At 47.4% G+C, this 18,654-nt stretch overlaps 1 protein-coding gene across 2 annotated transcripts in view; it reads right to left on the bottom strand.

Annotated features, from left to right (window-relative positions):
• Positions 1-18,654, bottom strand: part of NUP85 (nucleoporin 85) — a 46,572-nt gene that overhangs the window by 9,043 nt on the left and 18,875 nt on the right. For both annotated transcript variants that reach the window (XM_066234006.1, XM_066234005.1), the window contains exons 4-7: positions 17,330-17,400; positions 16,027-16,070; positions 8,412-8,481; positions 4,198-4,319 (exon numbers count right to left, since the gene is read on the bottom strand). In XM_066234006.1, the coding sequence (XP_066090103.1) occupies positions 4,198-4,319; positions 8,412-8,481; positions 16,027-16,070; positions 17,330-17,400 (307 nt within the window). The remainder of the gene's footprint in view (positions 1-4,197; positions 4,320-8,411; positions 8,482-16,026; positions 16,071-17,329; positions 17,401-18,654) is intronic.

Genomic DNA, 18,654 nt, shown 5'->3' with positions numbered 1-18,654 from the left:
AATTTAGCTCATCCAGTCTCATGGTTTTAACCTGAACCATACCCTTCAAACTGACCTTGTAATCCATTACAGGTTGTGACCAACTTTTAATAAATAATAAAATATCAGAGTGTATCAAATAAATTATTGGTTCATCAAAGTTCCAATTCAAGTATACATACATATAATACATACTTGATATGAATGCAGTCAGTCCTCTTTAGTCAAGAGTCCATATCAATAAATTTTCCTACTTGCTAAAATTTTTCTATAACCCCAAAATCAATATTCAAACTGCCATCACCATCATTTGTGGACATGTGCAAAGCAGCAAAAAATCTGAGTCACTTGATGCACACGTTCCCAGCTGGGACAAACAAGGCAGCACTCTGCCTTCTTATACCAGCTCTCACACTAAACAAGTGTCTCTATTGCAATCTATTTAGTGCCAAGGTTTTTGGCATCTTTTGTTGCTCTCCGTTGGGCTCCCAACCATAATGCTAAAGTGCTATGCAGTATCCCTAAGTGCAAGGCTGTGATGTGCCATATGAAAAAAAAAATAACGTGTCATAAAACCTTCGTACAGACATGCGTTATAATGCTGTTGGTCATGAGTTCAATGTTAATGAATCAACAAATATAATTTAAATACAGTGTCCGTAAAGTCATGGTGCACTTTTGACCGGTCACAGGAAAGCAACAAAAGACGATAGAAATGTGAAATCTGCATCAAATAAAAGAAAAACCCTCCCAGTTTCTGTAGGATGATGTGGCAGCATGTGCGCCTGCGCAGATGATGACATAACACCGTGTATACAGTGGAGCAGCCCACGGCCATGCCAGTCGAGATGTGGACAGTACAGAGGAAAGTTCAGTGTGTTCTGTGGCTCGCTAAATTCGAATCCATGACCAAAGTGCAACATGAATATCGGTGTGTTTATAACAAAGCGCCACCACATAGGAATAACATTGCTTGGTGGGATAAGCAGTTGAAGGAAACCGGCAGTTTGGTGGAGAAACCCCCTTCTGGTAGACCATCAGTCAGTGACGAGTCTGTAGAGGCTATACGGGCTAGCTACCTAAGGAGCCCTAAAAAATCTGTGCGTGAGCCCACATCGAACTGCACTGAATAGGCACGAAACTGGGAGAGTTTTCCTTTTATTTGGTGCAGATTTCACATTTCTATCATCTTTTGTTGCTTTCCTGTGACCGGTCAAAAGTGCACCATGATTTTACAGACACACTGTAAGGTGCTTTAAACAGGAAGATACATAAAAAAAGGTTATATAGTGATCAGCTAACAATGTTGTGACCACAGACTCGTAGGAACCCTGTATTTCCCCTAGGAGCCATCGTCCAGTAATCACCACTTCTATGCTCCAGGACACTTTATAGACCAGAACTATCATGTATAATGAGAACCAACAATATATGCATATATGTAAAAAATGCAAAGTCAAACTTTTTCTTACTGTAAGTCATGTTCAAAACAGTCAGATACATATGCTGACAAGTACCCAATTTTTCTCTCTAGCCTGGACTTCCTTCTCTGAATTCCAGACTTGCTTGTCCTACTGCCCAGTCAGTATCTACACTTGGATCACACAGGCATCTTAAATGTAACATGTTTAAAAAAGTAACCCACTGTCAACTCACAAACCTGATCTTCCCATTCTTCTATTTCTTACACACCCACCTTTAATCCATTAGCAAACCCCAACAATTATGTCTTTAAACTGTATCCAGAATCTAATCACTTCTCACCACCTCCCATGCTCAGCTCCTACACTTGTCCATGTCATCCCTATCTTTGCCTGGTTTAGTACCATGGCCTCCAGACTGGTATCTCTGCTTCTGGCCCTGATCTGTTCTCAGAGCAGCCAAAAGAGCCTTTGAAACTCTAAATCAGATCACTGAGCTCCTTTGTTCAACTCTCCAATGTCCTCATTACCCCATCTGACTCAGGAATAAAACAGGAGCTCTTTACTGTATCTACCAACAAATTTATACACAATTATGTCCTTTAAGTTATAAAAGAGCTAAGGGTAGGTTTTGTTTTCGCCATTGTAGAAATGAGAAAACTAAAGGCTACTCAGTAACTCGTTCTCGAGCTCACAGCTAGTAAGAGGCTAACACAGTGACTCTGACTCCAGACAGTGGCTCCTCTGCTATACTGACTCTCTAAAAGCTCAAGTCCTTATGACAGCCCAGCAGGTCCTCTACCACCTGGCCCAGTACCTTTCTGCCCTTAACTCCCCAACTCTCCCTCTTGCTTCTGCTGCTCCTGGCTCATTGATCTCCACACATTCCGTCCCCTTCGGCCTCTAGACACAGCATTCACAGGCCTCGCTGTCTGAAATAAGCTTTCTCTCTTCATCTGCACAGCTCCCTGCCTCACATCCTGCAGGGCTCTCCTGAGTGAGACCTTTCCTGACTCTCCTCCACTCGAACACTCCAATTCGCTCCCTGGCTCTATTCTCTCCATAGCACGTCACTATTAAACAAGCTATCTGCTTTACTTATTTCTGTATTCAATTACTATCACCCTATGCAGGATGGAAGCTCATCAATAAGGGCAGGAATCTTTTTGCACATTTTGGTCATGGTTGTTTCCTCAGTGCTGTGCAGAGTAGCCCTCAATAAAATTTCAGTGAGTAAATGAATCAGAGACTCAAATTCTGGGGCCAACACTTCCTGGGCAAAAGCTCTTCCTTCAGTTTCACAGATTACTTGGACAAAAAAGCCCTGGCCGGTTGGCTCAGTGGTAGAGCGTCGGCCTGGCGTGCAGAAGTCCCGGGTTCGATTCCCGGCCAGGGCACACAGGAGAAGCGCCCATCTGCTTCTCCACCTCTCCCCCTCTCCTTCCTCTCTGTCTCTCTCTTCCCCTCCCGCAGCCGAGGCTCCATTGGAGCAAAGATGGCCCGGGCACTGGGGATGGCTCCTTGGCCTCTGCCCCAGGCGCTAGAGTGGCTCTGGTCGCAACAGAGTGACGCCCTGGAGGGGCAGAGCCTCGCCCCTGGTGGGCGTGCCGGGTGGATCCCGATGGGGCGCATGCAGGAGTCTGTCTGACTGTCTCTCCCCATTTCCAGCTTCAGAAAAATAAATTAAAAAAAAAAAAGCCTCAAAAGCAACAACTCTTGCCCTGAATTATATATACCTTTTACTGAATATAACTCTTGACCAGCTTTTTTTTTTTTTGTATTTTTGTAATGTTGGAAATGGGGAGGCAGACAGACTCCCGCATGCGCCCGACCAGGATCCACCCAGCATGCCCACCAGGGGGTGTTGCTCTGTTGCAACCAGGGCCATTCTAGCGCCTGAGGCAGAGGCCATGGAGCCATCCTCAGCGTCCGGGCCAACTTTGCTCCAATGGAGCCCCGGCTGTGGGAGGGGAAGAGAGAGACAGAGAGGGGGAGGGGTGAAGAAGCAGATGGGCGCTTCTCCTGTGTGCCCTGGCTGGGAATTGAACCCAGGACTCCTGCACGCCAGGCAGACCCTCTACCACTGAGTCAACCGGCCAGGGCCTTGACCAGATTTTATAACTAATGAACTTTCCATTATTCAGGTCAACTAGCAATCCCCTTCCTGGCCCCTCCCAACTGGGTCACAGGTCGGTACAGGTATGCTTACAGGCAGAACATACATACAAACATACACATACACAGACCCTTGGCACACACAAAGACTTCCAAATTGATAACCCGAAATGACTTTGGGATCATCAATCTTTTTGTTTTTAACATAATAGCTTTTTTGAGTTATAATTTACACACTATAAACATTCACCTATTTAAGTGTGTAAGTCAATATGCTTTAGTAAGTTTGCAGAATTGTGTATCATCACAATCGTTTTTGAACATTTCTATCACCTCAAAACAACCCCTCAAGCTCATTTACATCCAAGCTCCACCCCCAAGCCCTATCATCGGTTTTGGTTTTGTATTATCTTTGTAACTTCTCTCCCTTAGATCCACAAAGAAACCAAACTGCCTTCTTGCTGGAAAGTCTACACAGCATTATATTTTGTACATGATAACTTAGTTCAAAACTCTTCCGTGGAGAAGGGAATCAAAGATCTAAGGGCATCTCCATAATCAGAAAGAGCCAGGCCAAGTGCACTCAGGCTCAGTAAGCAATGCTCAGGCTGGCCTGCAAGCACTGGGGAAAACAGAACATCAGGTGGGAGGCAGGCAGGCCCAGCCTGCATGGAGTCCTTACCAAGTTCCAGAAGAAGTCATGTTTGCTTGGATTCTCACTGCCCAGAACATCTGCCAACACACTGTCCACCTCACACATGTGCAGTCGGACCCAGTCAAGTAGGTGGAGGAGGAGCAGACCAGCTGGAGGGAAGACTCTCATCATACACAAAACCAGTTTCACGTGCAGCAAATTCTACTTTCCGACAATACAAACACAATATAGGGCAGACAAATCTGTAGGAAGTGGTTTATAACTCTTAAGTGAACACACATGTGGTTCTGAATGAAAGACTGGACTAGCAAATGGACTTTTATGGAATATCTCCATCTATGCCAGAGAGCAACACCTTTCACTGAATTCTGGAAAGGGCTGAACACGAGGCCCAGACCTTAAGCCCTGCCTCCAGACTCTTCATGACTGTTCAATATTTAATGGTTAGGTAAGTAATGACCACTTAGGGAACCGGTACTGGTTAGGTGTTAGGTATGCAAAAATAACAACATAGTGACAGCTCTCAAAACTCTACTGGGAGGCCCTGGCCAGTTGGCTCAGTGGTAGAGCATCAGCCTGGCATGCAGGAGTCCCGGGTTCGATTCCTGGCCAGGGCACACAGGAGAGGCGCCCATCTGCTTCTCCACCCCTTCCCCTCTCCTTCCTCTCTGTCTCTCTCTTCCCCTCCTGCAGCCAAGGCTCCAACAGAGCGATGCCCCAGATGGGCAGAGCATTGCCCCCTGGTGGGCGTGCCGGATGGATCCCAGTCGGGCGCATGCGGGAGTCTGTCTGACTGCCTCCCCGTTTCCAACTTCGGAAAAATACAAAAAAAAAAAAATTCAAAACAAACAAAAAAAACTCTACTGGGAGCCTGACCAGGAGGTGGCACAGTGGATAGAGCATCGGAATAGGACCCAGACCACCCAGGTTTAAAACCCCAAGGTCGCTGGCTTGAGCATGGGATCACAGAAATGACCTCATGGTCATTGGCTTAAGCAAGAAATCACTCACTCTGCTGTAGCCCCTCAGTCAAGGCACATATGAGAAAGCAACCAATGAACAACTAAGGTGCCACAATGAAGAATTGATGCTTCTCATCTCTCCCTTCCTGTCTGTCCCTGTCAAAAAAAAAAAAAATCTACTGGAAGAGACAGGAACACGAACAACTAACTTTATTTTCAAGTTATTCAGTATTTTAGCAGGAGAATAAATAAATAGCTATTACTGCACAGAGATTATTATTACTTTTTAGCAAAAGAAAAGGACAGAGAGAGGGACAGACAGGAAGGGAGAGATAAGAAGCATCAATTCTTTGTTGTGGCTCCTTAGTTGTTCATCAATTGCTTTCTCATATGTGCCTTGAACGGGGGTCTACAGCAGAGCCAGTGACTCCTTGCTCGAGCCAGCGACCTTGGGCTCATGTCTATGATCACATGTTCAAGCCAGTGACCCCATGCTCAAGCTGGTGAGCCCGCGCTCAACCTAGTGACTTTGGGGTTCTGAACGTGAGTACTCGGAGTCCCAGTCTGACTCTCTATCCACTGCGCCACCACCTGATCAGGCTGTGCAGATTATTAACATTTACTTATGAATAAAAGCAAACAGACCATTAAAAGAATATAAAAAAGCCTGTAGCAATTCCACAATAAACCTGCTAAAGACAGAATACTATACTGACCACAGTGTAATTCAAGATCAACAGAATAACTCAGTGGACAATTAATACAAAGGGTTGTCCCTACCCCAATCATTAGCAACAGAATTCTCAAAGTGACTTTGCCTCCCATGGCCTGATTCCTTCTCACATCCCTGTTTCTGAGAGAGGGGAAGTAGGGTGGAAAGGGAGAAAGAAGGGGGGAGGGTAGAGAGGAAGAGGAGGAAAGGGAGGGGGGAGAGGAAGGGAGAGAAATAAGCATCCACTCCTTGTTCCACTTAGTTATGTCCTTAATTGCTTCTCACAAGTGCCCTGACTGGGGCTCAAATTGGTGCCCCTGGGGTCAAGCCAGCTATATCAGGATTGAACCAGCACTGTCAGGAACAAGCTGGAGACCCACCGTCAGGAAAAAGCTGGAGACTCCAGCAGCCTGCAACCCTGGGCTTGAGCCAGTGACCCTGGGATTGAACCAGCCACCTTGGCATTACAGTGCGACACTCTATATACTTCTCCACTGACCAGGTGTGCTTGTTGTTATTTTTTTTATCTTTATTTTATTGATTCTATTTAGAGAGAGAGGTAAGGAGAAAGAGACATAGGAATATTTTTTTTTTTTTGTATTTTCCTGAAGCTGGAAACGGGGAAAGACAGTCAGACAGACTCCCGCATGCGCCCGACCGGGATCCACCCGGCACGCCCACCAGGGGTGACACTCTGCCCACCAGGGGGCGATACTCTGCCCCTCCGGGGTGTCGCTCTGTTGCAACCAGAGCCACTCTAGCGCCTGAGGCAGAGGCCAAGGAGCCATCCCCAGTGCCTGGGCCATCTTTGCTCCAATGGAGCCTCGGCTGCAGGAGGGGAAGAGAGAGACAAAGAGGAAGGAGAGGGGGAGGGGTGGAGAAGCAGATGGGCGCTTCTCCTGTGTGCCCTGGCCAGGAATCGAACCCGGGACTTCTGCACACCAGGCCGACGCTCTACCACTGAGCCAACCGGCCAGGGCCCGACATAGGAATATTGATCTGCTCCTATATGTACCCTGACCAGGGATCAAACAGGCAACCTCTGTGCTTTGGGACAGTGCTCTAACCAACTGAGCTACCAGGGCCTCCTTTATTTTATTTTTTTTCTTTTAGCGGTAGAGACAGACAGTGAGAGAGAAAGACAGAGAGAGAGACAGGGACAGACAGGCAGGAAGGGAGAGAGATGAGAAGCATCAATTCTTTTTTTGTGTGGTGTGTGTGGCAGAGAGAAAAGGACAGATAGAGACGGACAGACAGGAAGGGAGAGAGATGAGAAACATCAATTCTTTGTTGTGGTTCCGTAGTTGTTCATTGACTGATTTCTCATATGTGCCTTGACCGGGGGGCTACAGTGGACCGAGTGACCCCTTGCTCGAGCCAGAAACCTTGGGCTCACGCTGGTGAACCTCACTCAAATCCAATGAGCCTGCGCTCAAGCTGGCGACCTCAGGGTCTCGAACCTGGGTCCTCCACGTCCTAGTCCGTCGCTCTATCCACTGTGCCACTGCCTAGTCAGGTGAGAAGCATCAATTCTTCGTTGTGGCACCTTAGTTGTTCATTGATTGCTTTTTCATATGTGCCTTGACTGGGGGGGCTAGAGCAGAGCGAGTGACCCCTTGCTCAAGCCAGTGACCTTGGGCTCCAAGCCAGCGTCCTTGGGATCATGTCTATGATCCCATGCTCAAGCTGGATGAGCCCATAATCAAGCTGGCAATCTAGCGGGATTCAAACCTGGGTCCTCTGCGTCCCAGTATGACGCTCTGCACTGTGCCACCACCTAGTCAGGCTGGGGCCTCCTTTTTTTTTTTTCTTTTTTTTTTACAGAGACTGAGAGAGGGATAGAAAGGGGCAGACAGACAGGAACGGAGAGAGATGAGAAGCATCAATCATCAATTTTTCATTGTGACACCTTAGTTGTTCACTGATTGCTTTCTCACATATGCCTTGACTGTGGGCCTTCAGCAAACCGAGTAACCCCTTGCTCAAGCCAGCAACCTTGGGTCCAAACTGGTGAGCTTTTGCTCAAACCAGATGAGCCTGCACTCGAGCTGGTGACCTCGGGGTCTCGAACCTGGGTCTCCCGCATCCCAGTCCGATGCTCTATCCACTGCGCCACCGCCTGGTCAGGCCTCCTTTTTTTTTAAACAGAAATTTATTGTCTCACACTTCTGGAGGCTACAAGTCTGACATCAATGTGTTGGTAGATCTGGTTTTTCTGTAGGCTGTGAGGAACAGCCTGTGCCCCTCCCCTTTCTGAAGCCTGACTAGTCCAGGATACACCACCACCCATCCCTTTCACACACTAATTTAATGTTTTCTTGGTATTTTTCAAGGGTCATCTGCCTAACATTTTATGTTTCCGGAAGGCATTCTGTCTGATTATTTTGCAACACCTGACAAAACAACAGGCTTCTTTGGCCATCATGTCATGCTTTCTGATGGCTGTGTTGATGAAGTGATGAAAAGAGCATTCTAGGAAACAAAACTCTCCTCACAATACCCAGGAAAAACAAAAAAGAAAGGGCAGGGGCCACCTCTGGTATTGGATAGAAACAGTCCATGCTCACCTGGGGCTACTTCAATAAAAAGAATCTCACAAAGGTTCCAGATTAGCTCCGTTGCTGACAAAATGGAGACCTAAGGAAGAAATGAAGACAAAGTTTTGACTGAAACATTCCTAGGATTTACTCTTGAGCACAAAGCAGGGCTTGAATCACAGGTTGGTCAACATTTACTGAGTATTCCCATGCAGGGTTTCCCACAACCGGTGAGAGAATTTTAGAGGGTAAAATACAAACTAACATTTTCTTATTTTAACAGTTATAGTCTTAGTTTAATGTGTATTAGAAAAAAATAACTAGCCCTGGTCGGTTGGCTCAGTGGTAGAGCGTCATCCCAGCATGTGGACATCCAAGATTCAATTCCTGGTCAGGGCACACAGCAGAAGAGACGATCTGCTTCTCCACCCTTCTCCTTATCTCTTTCTTTCTCTCTTCCCCTCCCACAGCCATGGCTCAAATGATTCGAGCAAAGTTAGCCCTGGACACTAAGGATAGCTCCATGGCCTCACCTCAGGCACTAAAATAGCTTGGTTGCTGAACAACTAAGCTGTAGCCCAGTACAGCAGAGCATTGCCTGGTAGAGGCTTTCCAGATGGATCCTGGTCAAGGTGAATTTAAGTCTCTCTGCCTCCCTGCCTCACACTTAATTAAAACAACAACAACAACAACAAAAACTAGCTCATTACACTCAAAATTTTGATGAATAGTACGGTTTACAAAGAAGCTTTATCAGAGCAATTAAAGGAGAGAAAATTTATAGAAATATATTCAGTAAAGCCTGACCAGGTGGTGGCGCAGTGGATAGAGCGTCGGACTGGGATGCGGAAGGACCCAGGTTCGAGACCCCGAGGTGGCCAGCTTGAGCGCGGGCTCATATGGCTTGAGCAAAGAGCTCACCAGCTTGGACCCAAGGTCGCTGGCTCCAGCGGGGGGTTACTCGGTCTGCTGAAGGCCCGCGGTCAAGGCACATGTGAGAAAGCAATCAATGAACAACTAAGAAGTCGCAACGCGCAACGAGAAACTGATGATTGATGCTTCTCATCTCTCTCCGTTCCTGTCTGTCTGTCCCTGTCTATCTCTGCCTCTGTAAAAATAAATAAATAAATAAATTTAAAAAAAAAAAAAAAAAAGAAATATATTCAGTAAATAATTTTATAATACATAGGTACAGCAAAAATTGTGAAGTTGTTATTCAAAGGAAAAGACTTTAGGTAAGTCTATAAAAAGGGAAACCAATTTAAGACCCCATAATAAACCTGCCCTTAGAAATATACATTCTCCCATTCCCCACCATCCTTCTATGCACAAAGAACAGCTTATTCACAAAGAAAAATAAATGCTTTGCTGACTTCAGAGACAGTGTATCAGTCCATATTAACGACTGAGTTTGAACAGTTTCAAGATTCTACCATAGCCCAGGTGACTCAGTGGATAAAGTGTCAACCCAGCACACCAGAGGTCACGAAGTTGACACTGTCAGGGCACATAAAGCAGCACTAATAAGTACAAAACTGAGTAAAACAACGAGCTGATGCTTCTCTCTGTCTCTCTTCCCACCCCTTCCTCTCTACAAATCAATGGAAAAATAAATCTTAATTAAAAAAGAAAAAAGAGGCCCTGGCCGGTTGGCTCAGCGGTAGAGCGTCAGTCTGGCGTGCGGGGGACCCGGGTTCGATTCCCGGCCAGGGCACATAGGAGAAGCGCCCATTTGCTTCTCCACCCCCCCCCCACCTCCTTCCTCTCTCTCTCCTCCCCTCCCGGAGCCAAGGCTCCATTGGAGCAAAGATGGCCCGGACGCTGGGGATGGCTCCTTGGCCTCTGCCCCAGGTGCTAGAGTGGCTCTGGTCGCGGCAGAGCGATGCCCCGGAGGGGCAGAGCATCGCCCCCTGGTGGGCAGAGGATCGCCCCTGGTGGTCGTGCCGGGTAGATCCCGGTCGGGCGCATGCGGGAGTCTGTCTGACTGTCTCTCCCTGTTTCCAGCTTCAGAAAAAAAAAAAAAAACACAGTCAATATTATAATAACTTTGTGGTGCCAAGTGGGTACTACCAGACTGGGGGAATCACTTCATGAATTACATAAATATCTAACCACTACGCTGTACACCTAGAACTAATATGAAATACTAAATGTCAACTCTAACTGAAAAGTAAAAACAGCCTGCCCAGCCACTGGCACAGTAAATAGAACATCAGACTGGGACTCGGAGGACCGAGGTTCGAGACCCTGAAGTCGCTGGCTTGAGCACAGGCTCATCTGGCTTGAGCGTGGGCTCATCAGTTTGTGCACAGGGTCGCTGGCTTGAGTGTATGATCACAGATGTGACCTGATGGTCACTGGCTTCAGCAAGGAGTCACTAACTCTGCTGGAGCCCTCCACCCCCCGTCAAGGCATATATGAGAAAGCAACCAATGAACAACTAAGGCACTGCAATGAAGAATTGATGTTTCCCATCTCTCTCCCTTCCTTCCTGTCTGTCCCTCTGTCAAAAAAAAAGCCTGGCCTGAGCAGGCGGTGGTGCAGTGGATGGAGAGTCGAACTGGGATGCAGAAGGCTCAGGTTCGAGACCCCGAGGTCGCCAGCTTGAGCCCAGCTCATCTGGTTTGAGCAAAAGCACACCAGCTTAAGCCCAAGGTCAGTGGCTCGAGCAACAGGTTACTCGGTCTGCTGAAGGCCCACGGTCAAGGCACATATGAGAAAGCAATCAATGAACAACTAAGGAGCCACAACAAAAAGCTGATGATTGATGCTTCTCATCTCTCTCCGTTCCTGTCTGTCTGTCCCTATCTATCCCTCTCTCTGTCTGTAAATGAATCAATAAATAAAATCTTAAAAAAAAAAAAAAGCCTGACCAGGTGGTGGTGCAGTGGGTAGAGTGTTGGACTGGGATGTGGAGGACCCAGGTTCGAGACCCCAAGGTCGCCAGCTTGAGCATGGGCTCATCTGGTTTGAGCAGAGCTACCAGCCTGGGCCCAGGGTTGCTGGCTCGAGAAAGGGGTTTCTCAGTCTGTTGAAGGACCATGGTCAAGGCACATATGAGAAAACAATCAATGAACTAAGGTGTCGCAACAAAAAACTGATGATTGATGCTTCTCATCTCTCTCCGTTCCTGTCTGTCCCTATCTATCCCTCTCTCTGATTCTCTCTGTCTCTTTAAAAAAAATATATATATATATAATAATAAATAATAAATAAATAAAAAAGTAAAAATTTTTATGAAATAATTTATTGCCTGACCTGTGGTGGCGCAGTGGATAAAGCATTCACCTGGAATGCTGAGGTGGCTGGTTCAAAACCCTGGGTTTGCCCAGTCAAGGCACATATGGGAGTTGATGCTTCCTGCTCCTCCCCTCTTTTCTCTCTCTCTCTCTCCTCCTCTACTCTAAAATGAATTTTTTTAAAAATCTTTAAACACGGGGGTGGAGGAGATGTATTCAGTGAGACACTTGAATCTATGTAAACACAATAAATTAATTTTTTTTTTTCCTTAAGCTGGAAACGGGGAAGCAGTCAGACTCCCGCATGCGCCGGACCAGGATTCGCCTGGCACGCCCACCAGGGGGCGTTGCTCTGTCGTGACCAGAGCCACTCTAGCGCCTAGGGCAGAGGCCAAGGAGCCATCCCCAGAGCCCGGGTCATCTTTTTTTTGCTCCAATGGAGCCTCAGCAAGAGGGGAAGAGAGAGACAGAGAGAAAGGGGGGTGTGGAGAAGCAGATGGGCGCTTCTCCTGTGTGCCCTGGCCGGGAATCGAACCCAGGACTCCTGCACGCCAGGCCGACGCTCTACCACTGAGCCAACCGGCCAGGGCCTAAAATATTTTTTTTTATCTCTAAAAAAAAGAATAATTTATTTATTGCTTTTTAAAAAAGATTTTATTTATCGATTTTACAGAGAGTATAGGGGATAGGGAACGAGATGTAGCTACTAATAATTGCTTCACTTTAGCTGTTCTTTTATTGCTTCTCATAAATGCATTGACCAGGCAAGCCCAGGATTTTAAACTGGCGACCTCAGTGTTCTAGGTTGACGTTCTATCAATTGCGCCACCATAGGTCACACCAATTGATTGATTTTAGAGAGAGGGAAGGAAAGAGAGACAGAAACATCGATCTGTTTCTGTATGTGCACTGAACGAGGACCAAAAAGCAATTATGCACATCAGTACAATGCTGAAATCAACCAAGCCATCCAGCCAGGGCAAAAATTAAAATTAAAAAAAAAAACAAGCCCTGGCCGGTTGGCTCAGCGGTAGAGCGTCGGCCTAGCGTGCGGAGGACCTGGGTTCGATTCCCGGCCAGGGCACATAGGAGAAGCGCCCATTTGCTTCTCCACCCCTCCGCCGCGCTTTCCTCTCTGTCTCTCTCTTCCCCTCCCGCAGCCAAGGCTCCATTGGAGCAAAGATGGCCCGGGCGCTGGGGATGGCTCTGTGGCCTCTGCCCCAGGCGCTAGAGTGGCTCTGGTCGCAACATGGCGACGCCCAGGATGGGCAGATTATCGCCCCCTGGTGGGCAGAGCTTCGCCCCTGGTGGGCGTGCCGGGTGGATCCCGGTCGGGCGCATGCGGGAGTCTGTCTGACTGTCTCTCCCCGTTTCCAGCTTCAGAAAAAATGAAAAAAAAAAAAAAAAAAAAAACCAGGCGGTGCCACAGTGGATAGAGCGTTGGACTGGGATGCAGAGGACCCGAGTTCGAGACCCCAAGGTCACCAGCTTGAGTGTGGGCTCATCTGGTTTGAGCAAAAGCTCACCAGCTTGAACCCAAGGTCGCTGGCTCCTGCAAGGGGTTACTCCAGGGGTCCCCAAACTGCGGCCCCCTGAGGCCATTTATCTGGCCCCCACCGCACTTCCGGAAGGGGCACCTCTTTCATTGGTGGTCAGTGAGAGAAGCATAGTTCCCATTGAAATACTGGTCAGTTTGTTGATTTAAATTTACTTGTTCTTTATTGAAAATATTGTATTTGTTCCCGTTCTGTTTTTTTTACTTTAAAATAAGCTATGTGCAGTGTGCATAGGGATTTGTTCATAGTTTTCTTTATAGTCCAGCCCTCCAACAGTCTGAGGGACAGTGAACTGGCCCCCTGTGTAAAAAGTTTGGGGACCCCTGGGTTACTCGGTCTGCTGAAGGCCTGCGGTCAAAGCACATATGAGAAAGCAATCAATGAAAAACTAAGGTGTTGCAACGCGAAATGAAAAACTAATGATTGATGCTTCTCATCTCTCTCTGTTCCTGTCTGTCTGTCCCTGTCTATTCCTCTCTCTGACTCACTCTCTGTCTCTGTAAAAAATAAAAAAATAAAATTTTTTTAAAAAAGGCCCTGGCTGCCCTGGCCGGTTTGCTCAGCGGTAGAGCGTCGGCCTAGCGTGCGGAGGACCCGGGTTCGATTCCCGGCCAGGGCACACAGGAGAAGCGCCCATTTGCTTCTCCACCCCTCCGCCGCGCTTTCCTCTCTGTCTCTCTCTTCCCCTCCCGCAGCCAAGGCTCCATGGGAGCAAAGATGGCCCGGGCGCTGGGGATGGCTCCTTGGCCTCTGCCCCAGGCGCTAGAGTGGCTCTGGTCGCAACATGGCGACGCCCAGGATGGGCAGAGCATCGCCCCCTGGTGGGCAGAGCGTCGCCCCTGGTGGGCGTGCCGGGTGGATCCCGGTCGGGCGCATGCGGGAGTCTGTCTGACTGTCTCTCCCTGTTTCCAGCTTCAGAAAAATGAAAAAAAAAAAAAAAAAAAAAAGGCCCTGGCCAGTTGGCTCAGTGGTAGAGCATCGGCCTGGCGTGAAAGAGTCCCGGGTTCGATTCCCGGCCAGGGCACACAGGAGAAGCACCCATCTGCTTCTCCACCCCTCCCCTTCTCCTTCCTCTCTGTCTCTCTCTTCCCCTCCCGCAGCCAAGGCTCCATTGGAGCAAAGATGGCCCGGGCGCTGAGGATGGCTCTATGGCCTCTGCCTCAGGCACTGGAATGGCTCTGGTTGCAACAGAGCGACGGCCCAGATGGGCAGAGTATCGCCCCCCGGTGGGCGTGCCGGGTGGATTCCGGTCGGGCACGTGTGAGTCTGTCTGCCTCCCTGTTTCCAACTTCAGAAAAACATACACACACACACACACACACACAAAAAAAAAAGCCCTAGCCTGCCTGGTGGTGGCACAGTAGACAGTGTCAACCATGGATGCCGAGGTCCCAGGTTTGAAATTCTGAGATCCCTGGCTTGAGCCCAAGGTCGCTGGCTTGGGTGAGGCATCATTGGCTCTGTTTGAGCCCCTCAGCCAAGGCACATATGAGAAGCAATCAATGAACAACTAAGGTAATGCAACTACGAGTTGATGCTTCTCGTCTCTCTCCCTTCCTGTCTCTCTATTGAAAAAAAAAAGGCCCTGGCCAGATAGCTTGGTTGCTTAGATTTGCCCTGGTAGGCAAACTGCACCTCTTTGGCCCCTTGAGTGTGGCTCTTCCACAAAACACCATGTGCAGGTGCTACCTTGATAAGGAATATACCTACCTATGTAGTTTAAGTTAAAAAAATTTGGCTCTCAAGAGAAATTTCAATTGTTATACTGTTGATATTTGGCTCTGTTGACTAATGACCTTGCCGACTACTTTGGCATGGTAGAGCATCACTCCAAAGCACAGAGGTTACCAGTTTGATCCCCAGTCAGGACCCATACAGGAATAGATCAATGTTCCTCATTCTCTCTCTCTCCACCTTCTTCTTCTCTTGCTAAAATAAATAAGTAACAACATACACAAAAACTTGTACCATAGAGGCATTTCCCCTCCCCACCCCATGGTGCATTTCTCTCCTAAGCTCCCCTTCTTTTGCCTCTGTAATTTGTTTCCTATAGCCCATTTCTTCTATCTCTGTGACTTTCTAAATAAACTTTCTCTTATGTTTAAAAAAAAAAATTCAGCCCTGGCCAGTTCGCTCAGCAGTAGAGCATCGACCCGGGTTCAATTCCCGGCCAGGGCACACAGGAGAGGCGCCCATCTGCTTCTCCACCCCTCCCCCTCTCCTTCCTCTCTGTCTCTCTCTTCCCCTCCCAAGGCTCCATTGGAGCAAAGTTGGCCCGGGCGCTGAGGATGGCTCTGTGGCCTCTGCCTCAGGTGCTAGAATGGCTCTGATTGCGGCAGAGCAATGCCCCAGATGGGCAGAGCATCGCCCCCTGGTGGGCATGCCGGGTGGATCCCGGTTGGGCGCATGCAGGAGTCTGACTGCCTCCTCGCTTCTACCTTTGGATAAAATAACAACAACAAAAAATTTTTTTAATAAAATAAAAAATTCTACCAAAGAAAGAAAATTCTTTTATTTTAGTTTATTAATTTTGGAGAGAAAGGATGAGGGAGAGGGAGAGCAGAGGAGAGGGGAAGAGGGAGAAGGAGAGAGGGCAAGAGGGGTTCTTACTTCCCCTAAAAACCGAGAACTCATAAAAGTATTTAACCAGCGCATCCTTTGTTTCAATATGCTAGGCCTTGAAGGGGCAACAGGAAGTTTAAGATGATCCTTACTGCCCCAAGGAGGTGCCTGACTATCTGGAAAAAGTACAAATTTATGCAAAAACCAGTGAGTGCAAAGTCATCTCAGGTGGGTTGCAATGATGCAGAAAGACAGTGCCAGCACAACAAAGGCAGACCCCTTCCTTACCTGGATGCTGAACTGGCGGCCACAGAGTGGATCTTTAGCAGCAACTAACAAAACACAAAACAGTTTAAGTGAACAATGGAACTTTCAGTCTTATTACACTAACTTCACATACCAACATACTAGATTCTGTGACTTGTGCCTTTGTTTCTTCTAATGACCACCCATTTTCTCTATAGATTCTCTTTAAATTTTATTTATTTATTTATGTATTCATTCATTTTTGCGATAAGAGACAGAGATAGGTACAGACACACAGGCAGGGAGAGATGAGAAGCATCAATTCTTCATTGCGCACCTTAGTTCTTCCTTGATTGCTTTCTCATATGTCCTTTGAGTTGGGGGGGTGCCTATGGCAGAGCTAGTGTCCCCTTGCTCAAGCCAGCAACCTTGGACTCAAGCCAGTGACCATGGGGTCATGTCTATGATCCTACACTCAAGCCAGCAACCCCATACTCAAGCTGGTGAGCCCGCGCTCAAGCAGTGACCTCAGGGGATTTGAACCTGGGTCCTCTGCGTCCCTGTCCGATACTCTATCTACTGCGTCACTGCCTGGTCAGGCTTATTTCTTTATTAATTTTAGAGAGGAAAAGGGAAAGATAGTCTTTCCTTTCTTTTAAGATTTTATTTTTGTTCATTTTGGGGGGGGAGAGGGGGAGAGAGACAGACAGACAGAGAAGAGGGGAAAAACAGGAAGCATCAACTCCTGTATGAGCCTTGATTAGGCAAGCCCAGGGTTTCAAACAGGCAACCTCAGTGTTCCAGATCAACATTTTATCCACTGCGCCACCACTGGTCAGGCAGGGAGAGATATTCTTGTATGACGTGCCCTGACCAAGGATTGAACCCGCAACATTGGTTTATCAGAACAACGCTCTAACCAACTAGGCTACCCAGCCAGGACTCTCTATAGATTATTCCTTTTAAATGCCTCATATCTCTTTGTTGTAAATCAATGATTCTCAAACCAAGACCCTGAAGTTAAAAACAGCACATTTAACTGCACCACAGCAAATATAGAGACCACCATGTTATATAAGACTATCTGGCATCCAGGAGTGACATGGCTCTCATGGTTATGGTGACTTTAAGTCTCCAAGGTCAATGAACTGGGAAGAAAATTCTCAAAGATCCTTAATTTGGCCCATTAGCCTTAAATCTGTCAACTCTGTATGTTCTAACTTGAAAAATATATTCAAGATGATTGACAAAAACTTAAGATATGAAAGTTGAGTTTGAACTGGAATGTCAATCAGATTTTACCTTGTAGTTTCAATTATCACATATACACACACAAAGTCCTTACTTGCAACCTGGTGCATTTCCTCCATGCACGCTCTTATGACTGATCGATAGTTTTTACTCACTCGAACCAATCTACAAAAAATGAAAGGACATATGAAGTGAGCCTGGAACATCCTGTAGTAACAGAAAGATAAAAGAGATCAGTGGTTTTCAATCTTTTACACTTTGGGACCAGTGAATACAGGAGAATTATTTCAGGGACCACTAAAGGCAACCTGACACAGAGCTCCTAAAACCTTTATAAATATCTAAGTGATAAAAGCACTGGAAGCATCTTTAATAAGGTGACTCATGAATGGGGCTGGTCACCAGAAAGACAGCCATGATTAGAAACTTAAAATTTTCAGCCCTGTCCCCCTGCTTCTCTAGAGAATGGAGGGCTGGAAATAATCAATCATAAGAAAGCCTCCATAGAATCCCAATAGTATGAGGTTTGGAGAGCTCTCATTTGGACAAACACATCCAAACACCAGGAAGGTGACAAACCCAAGCTCCACAGGGATTTATTCACTTAGGACTGCCCCTCACCCCCCCCCCAGACCTCCCCGTATATCTCTCTTCATTTGGTTATTCATCTGTACCCTTGATCAGATCCTTTAATAAACTGGTAAACCTAAGTGGTTCCCTAAGTTCTGTAAGTCATTCTAGCAAATTAATCAAACACGAGGGGGTCTTGGGAACCTCTAATTTGCACCGGAGAACCCACTACCTACGACTGCCATTTGAAGTGCTAGGCAGTCTCATGGGACTGACCCCTTAACCTATGAAATGTGATGCTATCTCCACACAGACAGTGTTAGAACTGAGTTAAATTGTAAGAAACCCAACTAGTATAACAGAATTGCTTAGTGGGGGAAAACCCACACACATCTGGTGTCAAAAGGGTTGGGTGGTACTAAGAGTAAAGAAGACATACAGGGCCCTGGCCAGTTGGCTCAGCGGTAGAGCGTTGGCCTGGCGTGCGGGGGACCCGGGTTCGATTTCCGGCCAGGACACATAGGAGAAGCGCCCATTTGCTTCTCCACCCCCCCCTTCCCCTCCCGCAGCCAAGGCTCCATTGGAGCAAAGATGGCCCGGGCGCTGGGGATGGCTCCTTGGCCTCTGCCCCAGGCGCTAGAGTGGCTCTGGTCGCGCCAGAGCGACGCCCCGGAGGGGCAGAGCATCGCCCCCTGGTGGGCGTGCCGGGTGGATCCCGGTCGGGCGCATGCGGGAGTCTGTCTGTCTCCACCGTTTCCAGCTTCAGAAAAGTACAAGAAAAAAAAAAAAGTTTCTTTGGAAAATACCTGCAAAACATGAGATGTGAGGGAACAAAAATAAAATAAAATA

This window comes from Saccopteryx bilineata, chromosome 6, assembly GCF_036850765.1.
Source record: "Saccopteryx bilineata isolate mSacBil1 chromosome 6, mSacBil1_pri_phased_curated, whole genome shotgun sequence".
Lineage (NCBI taxonomy): Eukaryota > Metazoa > Chordata > Mammalia > Chiroptera > Emballonuridae > Saccopteryx > Saccopteryx bilineata.
This window is presented reverse-complemented; position numbering and strand designations above follow the sequence as displayed.